Here is a 15817-nt window from a genome sequence, read left to right as displayed (position 1 = left end):
TAAAAAGTGCTGTAACGAACAAGTACGCGATTTGACAACCAAACATTATAGTCAACATGACCATGTAGAGATTATAAAATACATATTACAGATTATGTCTGTTTCCGTCTTGCACGCATTCATACTTGTACTTTAAAAAATGCTAGAGGATGCAATTCCATTGCAGTATTTGGAAATACAACTGCAAGCGGTTTCTAAAATAAAATCGCGATAGCTGTCTTCAAAGCCAAACCAGTGCAACTTACACAATGTTTTTTAAGAATTGGTATTATTTCAAGAAAATTGTATGTATTCAAATAAAAAATACACGAAGAACATTAATGTGACAATAGTCTAACAAACAAAATTGGCTTCTTGTAAATAGCAAAATCGATATTGTTTTTATTTAGTTCAAAATAGAGGCTGCACCAGGTAATTTCTCAGTTTAAACATCATTAAAGATCCAGCGTTTAGTTTCGGACAAGAACATGTAAATATGGTCAACATACCACGTCCCTTTGTATGTAACACACTGTGACCCTTAGAGGCCGTTTCTTCAACGAATTTTTCTATTTTTAAATGGCTGCACTGTGTTGCCCTAGAAATATTACTATCAAATAATCTTAAAATTAAGCAAACGCTTTCATAATTAATAGCACTTTTCTCAACCTGATGCGCCCATGTGTAAAACAAACCTAGATTTTGCACCACAGCTTGACCATGTCTTCACTTACTTAATAAAATGAGTTCATGGACGTTGGCAGAAATGTGGTCAAGTGAATTAAACGACTTATAATGAAGCGCATATAACAATGTGTAGCATAACGATTCGAATGATGTTTAACATAAGAGGTCTACTGACGGGCAATATTTTTGGCCTAATACAGTGCAACAACAGGTGTATTGATTTTTAAAGTAAACGATCTATTGAAGTTTAATGAAACTTGTCTAATTTCATTTAACAGACCGGGTATTATAACGTATGACATAACGTGTATTATACCGTGTAACTAACGGTTAAATACCGTCTTAATATCGGGTATTGAGCTGTTACGTAAATAGTCTATTTGCGTGTAATGCAACGAGTAACATAACGGAAATGGTACAGTATTACATAAGGCGGCGTAAAACCGTGTAACACAACAGGTATAATAACGTGTACTATAATGGGTCTTAAGCTGTTTAACATATCGGGTCTAGAGACGTAAAAATTTAGGCGTATCATAACTTGTTTCGTTACGGGTCTAACGGGTGTTATTTAGTGTAAACGTTACGCTTGAAAAATGTGTAAAGTAACGGGTCTTCGGACGTGTAACTAAATAGGTCTAATACTGTGTACCATTTAATATTTAAGGGCCTGATTTTGTGTAACGTTACGAGTCTGTATATTGCGTATGCATACATATATATTCAATTAAATTAATCAAACAGTGGTAGATTACATCGTATAAGAAATAGATGTTCATCTTGGTTTATTTATTATTAGTTTATCGCAGTTTTAAATAATCAGAAAACAAAATGCAATGGCTAATATTTTCTTTTATGAAAATATGGACATAAAACAACGTACATATTTATCAATTTATCTAAGTCTAACAAATGAGCTACACAAATGTAAAAGGCATTGTTATTTTGTGAAACGTGTATGACACCTGCAACTTAAAGATATACTCCTCAGCACAATGTTTGATTCAACGTGTCCACAAAAAAGATCCACTCCTCGGAACATTTATCAATTACAGGTGTCCAAACAATTGATTAAATCCTCAACACAATTATTAATTCCACGTGCCGCTATAGAATCCGTAACTTCACATTCACTAGCGAGAGGAAAAAATGAGAAATCTTGCAATTACATCGTCCGTAAAATGTTGCTTTCTGTAGAAAGTTCACAACTGTGAAGTTCATCTTAATGAAGTAACGATATTCTTTTAAACAAAGATCATCGCTCTAAAAACGACAACTCATGGTGTGTTTTAAACACTTGCTGCCACGGCGTTACTTCCCTTAAACGATAATATATACATTTCACGAAACACAATATCATTTTCAACACATAAAGTACGACAAACGCATCTATACAAATTATATAATTAAACACTTGAGCATGTTCATAATAAATTAGTCATTAAAGTTCAATCACTACAATCAGTATCATTTATGAGAATGCGCCATTAAGAATGACACGGTTGGTTTAACTTCCGTAACATCGTCACATTCTGTGGCACTTCTTTCGACGGGCATCGGAAGGCCTTCGGAAGAGTTCGTACTCACCTCGGGTGTTTAGGACATTTCGTGTTTGTGATCATGATCATGGTGACGCTTGTGTTTGTGATAAAAAGCGTATGTGTGTTTGTTTCCGGCCTCCGCGACGCTTTGAAAATGTGGGTGGCTTCGCATAATACTTCGCGTTTGGTAGACTTGTAGCTGAGTTTACGGACGCTCAACTCTGCAAGAGTGCGAACATACATCTTGTCAAATACAAACAGTGAAATTAGTCGGTATAATGTCCATTTATTTATTACATCATTTAAACGAATAAAGCTTAATGATATAAAGAATTTAATAATTATTGTTAAATCTTAGATCATGAGAAACAATACGTTTAGTAAAATGATATAATCATGTACTCTTAAGTTTATTATCGACACAATAATAAACAAGGAAAGATAAAAATTGTATAATTTTCAAAATGAGTACCCATATATCCGACGGATTAATATCCACTAAACTTACGTCACCTACGTTTACGTCGCCGTTAGACGAGATGCCAACGTTTAATTTCATAGCTTCCGGTCCCATATTATCGGGGATGTCTGACGTTGAATGAGCTCTGTTTCGAATGTTTCTGTAGTCAAGAGATCTATACCAAAACTGCGAAGAAAAACAAACGATACACTTATCACTGGTCTTTATTGTAAGTATGAAGTTTATTTTACGACTGTTTTATTAACACAAGTCTATCTTATGATGAAAGACTTGAGTAATTGAGCATCGTGACAGCTATATATATATATATATATATATATATATATATATATATATATATATATATATATATATATATATATATATATATATATATATATATACAATACTTCGTGACATGTTAAATGTTATGAACATGCATATTTTACGTGATCATTTACAATTGTGTATTTTCAATAATAAAGTCTTTATAGTGTTGATAGAAAGTCCTATGTCTGAATGTATAGGCACAATTTTATTGTTGAACGCAGCAGATAAAGAGTTATGACCAATGTTCTGCTCGAGGTTGAAGAATAATTGAAAAAAATGACTTCTAAAGTATTAACATGCTTTTTTAATTGTTTACCTTATAACCTATTTTTGAGCTTTCATAACCCAGTTTTAATCTCAGCCGCGATTTCATTGGGACAAATTGTTGACCTAGTTTCATGCAGAGAAGCCAATAAATTTGGTTAATATCGCGTCAATAAGTATTCACTATAGCCATATACTAAAAATTTCCCGCCATGTTTTTAAGAAACCGCAACCATTTTCGAACTCATTCGAGATATCACTAGAAAAAGATGTTCTATCCAAGTTTAATGAGATTTGGCCATAAATGTGACTTCATAAGTTTTAACAAGGTTTCCCTATAGCCATATAAGGAAAACTACACTGCCCTTGCGGTCATGTTTTTAAACGGTCCAAAACCATTTTCGGACTCGGCCCAGATACCATAAGAATAAAAGTTCCTACCAAGTTTCATGAAGATTAGACATACAATGTTACTTCGTGTTAACAATGTTTTACAATAGCCATATAAGGAAAGGAAAACTGCCCCCCCCCTCTGGCGGCCATTGTTTTTTCAACGAATAGGAACCATTTATGAATTTGAGTGGAGAGATATCATAAGACAAACTTTTCTGAACAAGTTTCATAAAGATTTGACTATATTTTGTGTAAATTAAGTGTTTTTCTTTAATTTTACCAGGTGATTTACTGTTAAGCCTCACGCGACCCAGTTTCGATCTCAGCAAAGATACCACTAAGAAAATTGTTCTGATAAAGTTTCTTGAAGAAATAATATATATATATATATATATATATATATATATATATATATATATATATATATATATATATATATATATATATATATATATAAAGCAAAAATCCTCCTCCCTTTCCCATTCGATCTAATAACATACACCATATCTTTAACATTCTGTTCAATTGCACTCTTTCACTCAGCTTTGTGACTACCACTAAAATAATCGGTTCTTTGACCCCATAAACCTATTTGATTTAATGACACCCTCTTTCCATGCTTTTTGAAAACTCACTTCCCGTAAGTTTAGTTGGACACCTAACTCCTGCATGTTGTTATACCCTCTTACATTTCGAGCTTAGGAAATCACATCCGGGTTGATATGACTAATCCTGCTCGGTTTCATAACATGTTCTAATCATGTGCTATTATCTGAAATGCCAACCTATCCCCACTTTGCTTCTATGAAACTCTCCCTCCCCCCGTTAGGGGTTTAATAATACACCTTAATGTCGTTCGTTTTATGCAGATTGCAACTCATCTCCGAAAACAAGCTTACCTTTGGTTCGAACACCAGCACAAGTGTGGTACTGGCCGTCACCTGACACCGTAAAAAGTACATCAGAAACAGGTAGTCCGGTTGTTAATTTAACCAGTATATATGCCTGTACAAAATAAATACATACATATGAATGTCATTTGAATATTGGTATGTTTTTAATTTTAATTTGTATGTGTACTATCATTCGGACCAATGCCAAAAAAATGCTGACTTTGAAGGGGTAAAAGAAAACATATTTATTCTTTATACGATTGGCAAAAACTCATGCATCGACAAAAAATACATTTGTGTTAATGAAAACAACTTGAAATAAGATATTGAGACGATAAATGCCAAGTATGTATGTTTTCTAGTCCAACTTGTTTACGCTCTCAAATATTAAGCTACTTTTAATATTGGTAATATTTGGAGCGTACAACCGGAGAAGCATTCAAACAATGGTGGAAAGTTTTCCATCTTTGTCTATATTGTTACGCAAGGATTTTGTGCGCAACATTCAAGCCCCGATATAAGACACTTAATATCATCGGATTGCAATACTATTTACATACCTGTGTAGATAATTTATTTCTCGATAATGTTCCGTAAAAATTATGTCATGACACTTTGAATTTTGCACGCCTGAGCCATTTAAATCCAACCACTATTCAAAGTTTCCTTATCTCTCGATTCGCTCGCTGTGTAGATATAAAGCGATAACACAGCCTCGATGTAAAGCATGTGGAAGAATAAACGGCGTAAAATACAAGTTGCGTTCGTCTGTTGTGTTGCAGTGCGTTATATAGTAAACCGATGTTATTATACTTTTCTGGATTAATTAAGCATTGCTTTTTTTCTAAAGTGACAATTAAAAAGTTCTGAAATAAATTACATATTTTATTTGTATACGGTTCATAAATAATAGTGATACAGATCGTGCAGTATACCATCTTATGTAACGTAGATTGTAAGTACATAAAACAACAAAGACAGAGGTGTGAAAATGACATGCATAAAAAGTTGCTGAAACTTAGAAGAGTGAATAGAAACTGCACCATATCTGTTTTGAACATATGCTTATTAAATCGACAAAGATGAGCATACTAGATCTACTTAGATAAAAGTAGGTGTTAAAAACTCATGTTTTATAAAGTTACTCGTTCACGTTACACCGTAATGCTTTCTTCTGATTGGTTCATATTTAAATCAGTTTCATGACATGGCGACAGTTCAGTGATTGTGTTGCGATTTAATCAGAAATTTAACTGAAGAATGTATGCCTTTCTAACTTCAATTCGAAGATATTTAAGATTAAAATGGACATCTGAACTAAAACATTATGAGTTGGTAATGTTTTTTTGCAATTTAACGCAAATTGATGAAAATTTAAACTTTCTGGTGTCCAACACATAATTGACTTTTCCCAGATAAGACGTTCCAAAGAATTTAGCCCATATAAAAAGTATCTCTAAATTCTTTGCGCGTCTTTTAAATAAGACTAGTATGTTTTATAGACCATTTATCTCATACGTAATCACGATATGTAACGATGCCAATTACTGCTAGCACACTTTCATTAAAATGTTAAATTCATTTCAAGCGAACCCACACGTACGCCAAAACAGCATATAAAGCGATGTTTTGTATCCCTCGTTAGCAAGGTGTATCAAACGTTCCTCATTCACTCAACGCCAAACACAAAAAGCATTTCATGCATAGTCCAGTAACTCATCGATAAATATATAAAACGAACACCTCTTTATTTTAACTACGATGTTTTTTTAACATGTTTAAAAGAAACTGGCATCGTCTTGAACACCATGAATATGATATGACGCGCTAAATGCTCGCGATTTCGCCTTTTAACTTAAAAATGCAAGCCAACCGACTTTACAAAATTTAATCCCAAACAATAAATATTTGAAACGCAAAGAAAAACATGGCACGCCGAACGAACATCGCAAACTTATACATAATGAATCTGCCTAAGAAGTAACTCGATGAGTCACATAAACATGTCTATAAACGATTCTTTGAGAGAAAAATCAAAACACATTATACAATGCCATTTTATGCGTTTATTTGCTACTGAGCGTACACAATTAAAAGATCAAATAAGTATAGCTTAGAAACTCACCTTAGAAAATAAAATGTCAATACGCATGGCTAGATAACTCATCGATTAGCATTCAACTGCCGCATAAGCGTTGCTTCGAAACTCACCGTGCAATGACGACCACATACGCGTTCCTTAGTATCTCACCGCAAAACATACAACGACCACATTCGTGTTACGTTAGTATTCACATTCATATATTTAAAAAATTACCCAAGTTTTTACAAACGTTTACAACTAACCCACTCATCAATATGAAACGTATATACAAGAATTACATTATAATTGAGCGTACAACACAAAACACATATCAATCGTGGGTCGGTTAATACCGTTCGAGATAAAACGCATATCAATCGTTGCACAGTTACTACCATACAACATCAAACGCCCTGCAATCGTGGCTCAGTTACTTCCGTGCAACATTAAACTCATATCAATCGTGGCTCAGTTACTCCCGCACAACATCACACGCCTTTCAAGCGTGACAAAGTTACTACCGTACAGCATAAAACGCCTTTTAAGCGTGGCCCAGCAACCTTCGTACAAAAAAGCCATAAACAGCGGTGCATGCCCACCGCTCCAAATAAAACGCTCACAAAAGCCTTGTTTAACTTCTCACTGTACAATATTTAACACCAAGGATGCTACTTACTCGAGGAGGAGCAAGATATAGAAGCCCTCCCGAAGCTCCGTTGGCGCCGCCCTTATTCGGTGGCTAAAGTACAGGCCAGACAACAGGAACAATATTTCAGCTTAAGATAAATGATGGGAAAATAATAAAAAAAGTTTTAACAATACAAATGTTGTGGAAAAAGCATTATCACAGTTTTCGCTTATGTGTTGTGCAAGATTATCATAGAGTCTATAACGATTATTGGTCAGCATTATTTGAGTGCCAATGTTGATGTCATTTTATTCGGTATTGAATCCATGTCGGTGTCGTGTTGTACAACATTAAGAGAGTGATTATGTCGTGTTATGTTGTTCAATTTTAACGTATAGACCATTCATCTTGTGTGTTGCGCAACATTATCAGAGTGACGATGTTGTGTTGTACAACATTATCAGAGTGATGATGTTACGATGTATAACATTATCAGAGTGACGATATTGAGTTGTACAACATCATCAGAGTGACGATGATGAGTTGTACAACATTATCAGAGTGACGATATTGAGTTGTACAACTTTATCAGAGTGACGATGTTGAGTTGTACAACATTATCAGAGTGACGATGTTGAGCTGTACAACATTATCAGAGTGACGATGTTGAGTCATACAACATTATCAGAGTGACGATGTTACGATGTACAACATTATCAAAGTGACGATGTTACGATGTACAACATTACCACAGTGACGATATTAAGTTGTGCAACAATATCAGAGGAACGATGTTGAGTTGTACACCATATTCCGAGTGACGATGTTGAGTTGTACAACATTATCAGAGTGACGATGTTGAGTTGTATAACATTATTAGATTGACGATGAAGTTGTATAACAATATCAGAGTGACGATGTTGAGTTGTACAACATTATCAGATTGACTATGTTGAGTTGTACAACATTATCAGAGTGACGATGTTGAGATGTACAACATTTACAGAGTGACGATGTTGAGTTGTATAACATTATTAGATTGACGATGACGTTGTACAACATTATCAGATTGACTATGTTGAGTTGTATAACATTATTAGATTGACGATGAAGTTGTATAACATTATCAGAGTGACGATGTTGAGTTTACAACATTAGCAGAGTGACGATGCTGAGTTTCACAACATTATCAGAGTGGCGATGTTGACATGGGTGATTTATTTGGAAGCAATAACCGTTCTTTCTGACAGGCATGCCTTTGATTTAACATAAAATATTGGCTTGCAAAAAGTTAAAGAAGGTTCGCATCAGCGTCTCCCTCGGCGAAGTTGTTGAATCTAATGGTGGTGATGATGAACATTATTTTTTAATGTATATCAATAAACATTTTGGTCAATGTCGTCTGTGTTCTACTAACGTATCACCTCTTATTGTCTTTAGTGTAATAGCATTGCACACACACAAAATTTACCGTATAATAAAATCCTGCTAAACTAAATTGGTTCCGTATTATTTCGAGATGACGTCAGATAACATTGTGTGTGCATAACTTCATTAAACCTTAGGTCTTCGGAATTGAACTCGAGTTCTTGAAAGACATTCTCGGTGCCTGACCATCTAACAATTTATTTAAACATTTAACACACGTTATGCCAGCAAAAACTATTTTTATAATTAAAAAATATAATAATTGATAATTGAGTCCTATTATATTCGTTACTTATTTACTAAAACTATGCTAAACTCATTAAAACTCATTTTTTGCAACTATCCTCTGCATAAAACATTATATATCTTCATGCGCATCAAACAAAATCAGTAAAACTACCTGTCACTTAATTAACTTAATTACAGTAACTATGTTTCCAGTTAACTTCTCAACTACTAAAAGGACTTGACAAATTAAAACTAACCTTAACATGCAGACACCACTCATGTATGTGCCTATATACGGTAATTATACAACTATGAGTCAACTATTTATAAAAAATTCCAATACATCACCATAATCATCATTGATTCAAGGCACATAATCTAGTGATTTTTACTGCCATTTTTTCTATGACAATTTTTTTTCATTTTATGTTATGATTTACTCATCTTGTGTATGAATTAATAAACAAGAATGTACAATTTTTGAAGAGAGATATTGTCTTATAATGAAAATATAATAATTACACATTGAACAAATTCAGTTGAATACTGAAACCAACTAAGATTTGCCAAATAAAAATTCAGACCGGGAATTAAATAAAATGCACGTACCAATAAGGGGAAACTATTGGATAACAGTTTAGAGTTGCTTTGTCAAAACGGCAAATTTGCCTTTGACCATGTAGAATTTGGTAATAACTACCACTAAGCCACATAAAAAAGAGCAGGGTGCAGCACGCTGCTTTTCATCACTTGATCTTTCAATTGAATTGTACGGGTACTTTTCATACAACAGAACAGAAGTGTAAGCAGAACACATGATTCATACAAATAAAATAGTGTAATGAATAAGCATTTGAGCAAAAAATGTATCTCTTATTTGTGGGGCAAATGTCATTTAAGTGTCACATTTAAAAAGGAAATGTATACAAAAGGGTACTAATTAATTGTAAAAAACGTTATACCAAGATGATTTAGGTATTACCCTAAGTATTTTATAACAAGAAACAGTGCATTTAATACATATTACATGTAGCAGTATTAGCATTGTATTTTCCTGCATTTAACATGCATTTAAAACAATTGAAAATTCAGACAAGACACACGTTTAACAGAAACAAAAATTCTGCAGTTCTCCAGCATGTATACTCGTCAATGTGTTATTGTGTAGTTTTCATCTTCACAAAAACATTTTACCAGAAAATACGTATGTTTTAGTGCATTTTAGTGCGTTTTAAGTATATTTGCAAATGCATTAATACACTCCTTTATATACAAAACGTCGAAAAAGGGAGAACAAATACTCAAGTGTAGTTATAGTAAAAGTTATATGCATATCAGTGCCTATTTATGAGCAGTAAGCCTAAAACGGTCTACGTGTGATAGAAATAATGCATTTTGTATTACTCTGACTTAAAAAATATAGCATCGCATACAGTTCAATACAATGTACAATTAACTACAGTATGCGAAGTTAAAATTAGGCATCAATCATTCCATAATCTTTTCAATTATGTATACTATGCTTTTACTTTAAAGGTGAAAAAGATGATCGCATATAAACACTTTACATACACACTAAATGTTGAGTTGTTTAAATTACCAAAACTTGCAACTGACAGTTTCGAAATCCAATCAGAATGATAAAATATGCCATCACTATTAATGAAAAAGTCATGGGAAAATGCTCCTTGCACTTAAAGGGGCCGTCCAACAGATTGGTAAATCGACAGAATTAAAAAGAGTTTTTTTCAGATTCGCAAATTTCATTTTTGTTATGATATTTTTAAGGAAATAGTAATACTGACCATTTACCATGCTGTTAAATATCCATTACATGCATCTTTTGACGATTTGAAAACCTGAAAATTATAAAGCGTCGTGCGACGCGAAACGATTGAATAATTTGGAAAGCTCTGTTGTTGTTGTTATATTTTGGGAAACTACGAGGATTGCTTATATAGGTAAAAAATACATCAGCTCTAAGCATGTGCATGGATGGTCGAGCGGTCTAGGCTGGAGACTTTTTTCTCCAGGACTCCTGGGATCAGTGGTTTGAGCCCTATTGAGGGTTACTTTTTTTTCTTTTTTCAAAATTGTATTCTTGCCCTTGACTAGAGAGTTTTAGGTCAAATGTTTAAATTTATCGATATAAAGTATTTAATGAAATGCTTCAATAACTGCCAAAATCTGTTGGACGGCCCCTTTAACGAATATAATGATTATTACAATATTACATTCTGAACATGAAATTAACCGTTTTGCCTGAGGAAATCACCAGAATGATGTTTGATATCTTAAATCAAATTTTCATAAATAATAGTTAAAAAACACAACATTTTTTTAAAATCCGTTCACACAATACTGAACTAATTGCACAGTTCATGATTGTTATTGATTCTTTATTTATTTATACACTTTTCATTATAAGCTTCATGCATTTGTAATTAAATTATACACATATGACGTCACTGTGTTAACACTAATACTGCAGAGATTGAGGCCGAGACAGTAAAATAATAATCCCTGATTTCTAAAGTACTTGTACACAAGCAATGAATACTGTTGTGATAGTAATTTTATTTTAGCTAATGAGATATTAATTTTGCTCCAATAGAGAAAACTTAAATCAAAGCATAGATTTATTAGTTAAACTAACATTGATATACCATTGATAAAATTATATTATAATATATATAAATACTTGTAAAACTAGTATTACAAAAATGTTTGTTTCTATTACATCATTTAGGATTTTTATTTTTAGACACAGAAGACCGAAAATCCTCAAACAGTATCAACTTAAAACACTCAATATTGGTACAAAAAACAACCAATGTATTTTTTTCTTACTGCGTCAAGAATATGATTTATATAAAAGGTATCTAAAACTGGTAGTATTTTTTCATATTTAATGATAACATTTGTTTAGTCAGCTATAATACATCGGTTTAAACTATATTCGAAAACTCGGATTAATACATTTTTTTATCAAGCAAATGGGGAAAATCGGAAAAATGTAATGAATAAAATTGACAAATTCTACTTTAAAATAAATAATCATGATAATGTTAGAACAATTAATTATGATAATCATTAATTAAATTATATAACCTAAATGATAATAATAAGACACAATATGTAAAAAAAATGAAACTGTATTATTTAACAAAATCATTGTATTTACAGATATATACATCTATTTATATCAGACACATACATTAATTATATAAATAATAAACCCAGACATTATTTTGATTAAACTTCTTATACATTTACTGTCATCATAGGTATTTTAGCCAGTACTACACTCGGCAATCATAGTATGTATTGCATAAATAATCTATCGTCTCTGATTGATTCGCTTCATTAAACTCAACAAATATTTTAAATGACTCCAGTTTCACTTTCGGTTTGGTTGGTTTGAAAACACCGTAATTTCATTTTCAAAAGTGCACAATAAAGGGATTAAATAGTGTTGGAAAAGTAAATCACAAATAAACGTAGGCAATGCTATTTATAGCAAAGTGTCGGTAGAAAGTTTGGCGCTGGCTCAACGCGTGTCGTATAAAGCCTTTTAAAAATGGACTGGTAACCTTTTCGGTAGTAAAGTAGTAATATAAGCCATTATGGCGACCATTAGAAGCGAGCCTCTCTTACGGAGGATTCCGGAGATAGTCGATGTATCACGATTGCCGCATTTTATCATCGTGCTGATTAGATTGTAACAAGGACGTTGAGCATCAAACTGTTGTACACACTTTTAAGACAGTAAGCAGATAAACCAGTTTTACACGAAACAACGACAATTTATTTAATAGCGTAATTCCGTTTGACCAACAAGAAACCAGCCAACTGATCACGTGGTTTTGTCACCTGATTGTGTGGTTTTAATTTTTCACGTGAGTGGGTGGAAACTGCGCATTTGTATTGATATCCGGTATGGAGGTCGAGTTCAGCATATTTGCGTTTAAAGTAAAGGACACATGAATACATACTCCAATTCATCCTGCTTCGTAAGTACACTGTTATATTTTGATAGTGCTTGTAGATAGTAGAAGTGTTTACATTAAATTGTAACATGTAGCCATTTAAAGTGTGTTGAGGGCTATGTTATGTGGTAAATCGCCTATTAAGTTTGTTGTCTTGACGATTAACACACGCATAAGTTACGTTTTTGTTTTGCTGTAATCACGGCCAGTAATCACGCGCGCCTCCTCTTTTTTGAGATGCATTTATAAATGAGCCAATGCTTCTTCCGAGGTGGCGCTCAGTCCCGAATGTTTTGAAATTTTAACGGATGATTTTACAGAGTGATAAGGTTTACTATGTTTTTCAACACATTTATTTTTAAACAAATCGACCAATGTAGTGCGATTCAGAGATTATAAATGCATCTACAATGTACATAAACATAAAATCAAAACCCATTTGGAAACGTGAGGACCTTTATAAGTTGTGGCATGGTAGAATTCGTAAAAGTAAATCGATGTTTTTGCCTGTGTGGCGAGCACATTTCCAGCCAATTAAATAGCTCATTACATAAAACGATTGATTTGAACCTGTACAAGTTAATGAGTGCCCAAAACATCGGCTTTTAGCCGATCTAATAGATAAATTTGCATTTTTCAAAAACGGATAGAGCCAATGCCAATAAGGTTGCACTCAGATTAGGAGGTGGCGCCCATGAGCATTTCTAGCTATTTTAAAGTGAAATATTTTATGTTATGGTTTCTAATATGTTTACAGGACTTACATTATTTTTTGTAAGTTTACTACTTCAGCGCATTTAAGACGTGTTCGTTTTTAATTACAAAAGTAGTTTTCTAATAGTGTTTTGATGGATTTAAACGTTCGTCTTTGTAAGATAACAACATTTAACATATATTATACAAAAAATATTAACGGAAAATGACCGAGCTATCTTAATTTTTTTTTGGAGTTGATAGTGGAAAAACAACATATATGAGCCTTATTAAGATTCGTTTACCTTGACCTTTTAGTAAATTAAGCATTTGGATTAAAGGCCACACATCATCGTTTCAAGAAGAAGTTTTTTATGTTATATTTATTTCGTGAATTATCATACGGGATACATATATTGCTGTCCATGAATTATTTTGATAATGTTGAACATTAAGTTATTGGTTTTATTGAGTATTACAATTTTTGGTATATATCGTACAATATGTTTTATTCATGTTGGTTTCTTCTTAATTGAGTTGATCACTTATATATTTAAGAAACTACACCTTATTTATTATAGATTGAGTTTAAGTACTGTAAAGATTTAGGCCTTCGTATGTACGATGAAATATAAATTAAATATTACAAATAACATTATCTACCAAATGTACGTCATGTGATAATGTCATTGCGATACGATTGTAAATTGATACATCCTGCATTGGCACCACCTCCTATTATAAGCGCCATCTCCTGTGCATTGGCTCCATCTCTTTTGGAAAAATGCAAAATTATTGATTACGTCGGAGAGAAGCCAATATGTGTGTGCATGCAGCATTTCATGTATGTTGTACGCAATCGTTTGATGTCGTTAGCGATTTAATTGGGTGGAAATTTTCTCGTCACACAGAACAAACTCATCGAGATGCTTTCTTTTAACTTCACCATGCCACAACTTATACAGGCTCTCACGTTTTTAAATGGGATGATAATCTATGTTTCGTTACATTTGTTGATGACTCAATCTCCGCTGAATCGCACTACATTGGCCGATTTTTAAAATAATGAGAAATGTGTTGAACAAAACGTATAACACCTAATCACCGTTTAAAATTATCCATTAACTTTCTAAACATCCGAACCTGAGCGCCACCTCAGAAGTTGCATTGGCTCATTTATTAATGCAATTCAAAAAGAGTTGACGCGCGTGATTTTACTGATCTTAACTATCAAGGTGAGAAATAAACACCAAAAAAAAACGAAAGAAACTAACTCTACCTACTGTCTAAAATGAAACATGTACAAAGGCATACACAGACGGAAAGACCTTGCTATCAAAATAACTAAACAACTAAGTAAAAACGTAAGTACATAAACTTTACAAAATGTTAAACTTAATGCAAATTTCCTGAAATCAATACAGAACCAAAGAGACGCCTCTTGAAAGATAGCACACTATACACAAACATGCGCTTTTATGCACAATTAATAAGCAACAGTTCTTGATTATCTTACAAAATAAGCAGGAACAACACGTACATGTAACTTTAAAAATGTAACCCGTACATAAATAAATGGCAAATCAAAACAAAATTATATATGTACACTGTGCGGTGCAAATGTTTTTTTTTTCAATAACGGGAAACACATCTAATAGATAATCTATGTTACCCAATCACGGGACAACATTGTAACACCTGTCTCCTAACTTGCATTTTCCTTGCACGCCAACATTGCGAACCAGTACCTTATCCCCCTTCTTCCATGCGAAACTGTATAACACCTAAGTAATATCGCCGGTAATGTCGCTTTGCCTGACGAGTTGCTTCCCAAATCGCCACCTTATAAGCACCCTATAAACAAACTGCAAACGTTTCTGTTTACCGTACACATATTCCTTTCGATCTCGAGTTCTTGAATATTCGTCAGGCTCTATCCCTAAAACTGCATCAAATGCAAACGTGGATGACGACCGAACATGAGAAAGTGTCAGGCTATTACTTTCATGGCGGGTCGAATTAAAGGCATGGGCGACTGCTGGGACATGGGCTGGCCTGTTGGACTTTTGAGCGTCTTCTAATATACCAAGCATGACATTTCCTTGTGGCAGTTATGGAGTTGTCCTACTTTTATTTATACTGGCGAGTTTGCACAACTTTTGTATTACATGACCTTTAAAAAAACATCCTTGATCGCTATGTAATCGGCTATAAAAATTGA

At 33.3% G+C, this 15817-nt stretch overlaps 2 protein-coding genes across 8 annotated transcripts in view; one reads left to right on the top strand and one right to left on the bottom strand.

The window, feature by feature from the left end:
• LOC127848640 (receptor-binding cancer antigen expressed on SiSo cells-like) overlaps window positions 1–15817 on the bottom strand; it is a 360763-nt gene that overhangs the window by 43332 nt on the left and 301614 nt on the right. The gene's annotated exons all lie outside the window — the stretch shown is intronic.
• LOC127848625 (uncharacterized protein CXorf38 homolog) overlaps window positions 12604–15817 on the top strand; it is a 73478-nt gene continuing 70264 nt past the window's right edge. For all 6 annotated transcript variants that reach the window (XR_008034605.1, XR_008034604.1, XR_008034606.1 and 3 more), the window contains exon 1: window positions 12604–12927. Coding sequence is in view for 2 of the 6 variants with exons in the window: in XM_052381194.1 (XP_052237154.1) it covers window positions 12898–12927 (30 nt within the window). In the remaining 4 variants the exon portion in view is untranslated. The remainder of the gene's footprint in view (window positions 12928–15817) is intronic.

This window comes from Dreissena polymorpha, chromosome 10 (genome assembly GCF_020536995.1).
Source record: "Dreissena polymorpha isolate Duluth1 chromosome 10, UMN_Dpol_1.0, whole genome shotgun sequence".
In the NCBI taxonomy this organism is placed as follows: domain Eukaryota; kingdom Metazoa; phylum Mollusca; class Bivalvia; order Myida; family Dreissenidae; genus Dreissena; species Dreissena polymorpha.
Note: the sequence above shows the minus strand (reverse complement) of the source record. Positions and strands in the feature narration are given on the sequence as shown.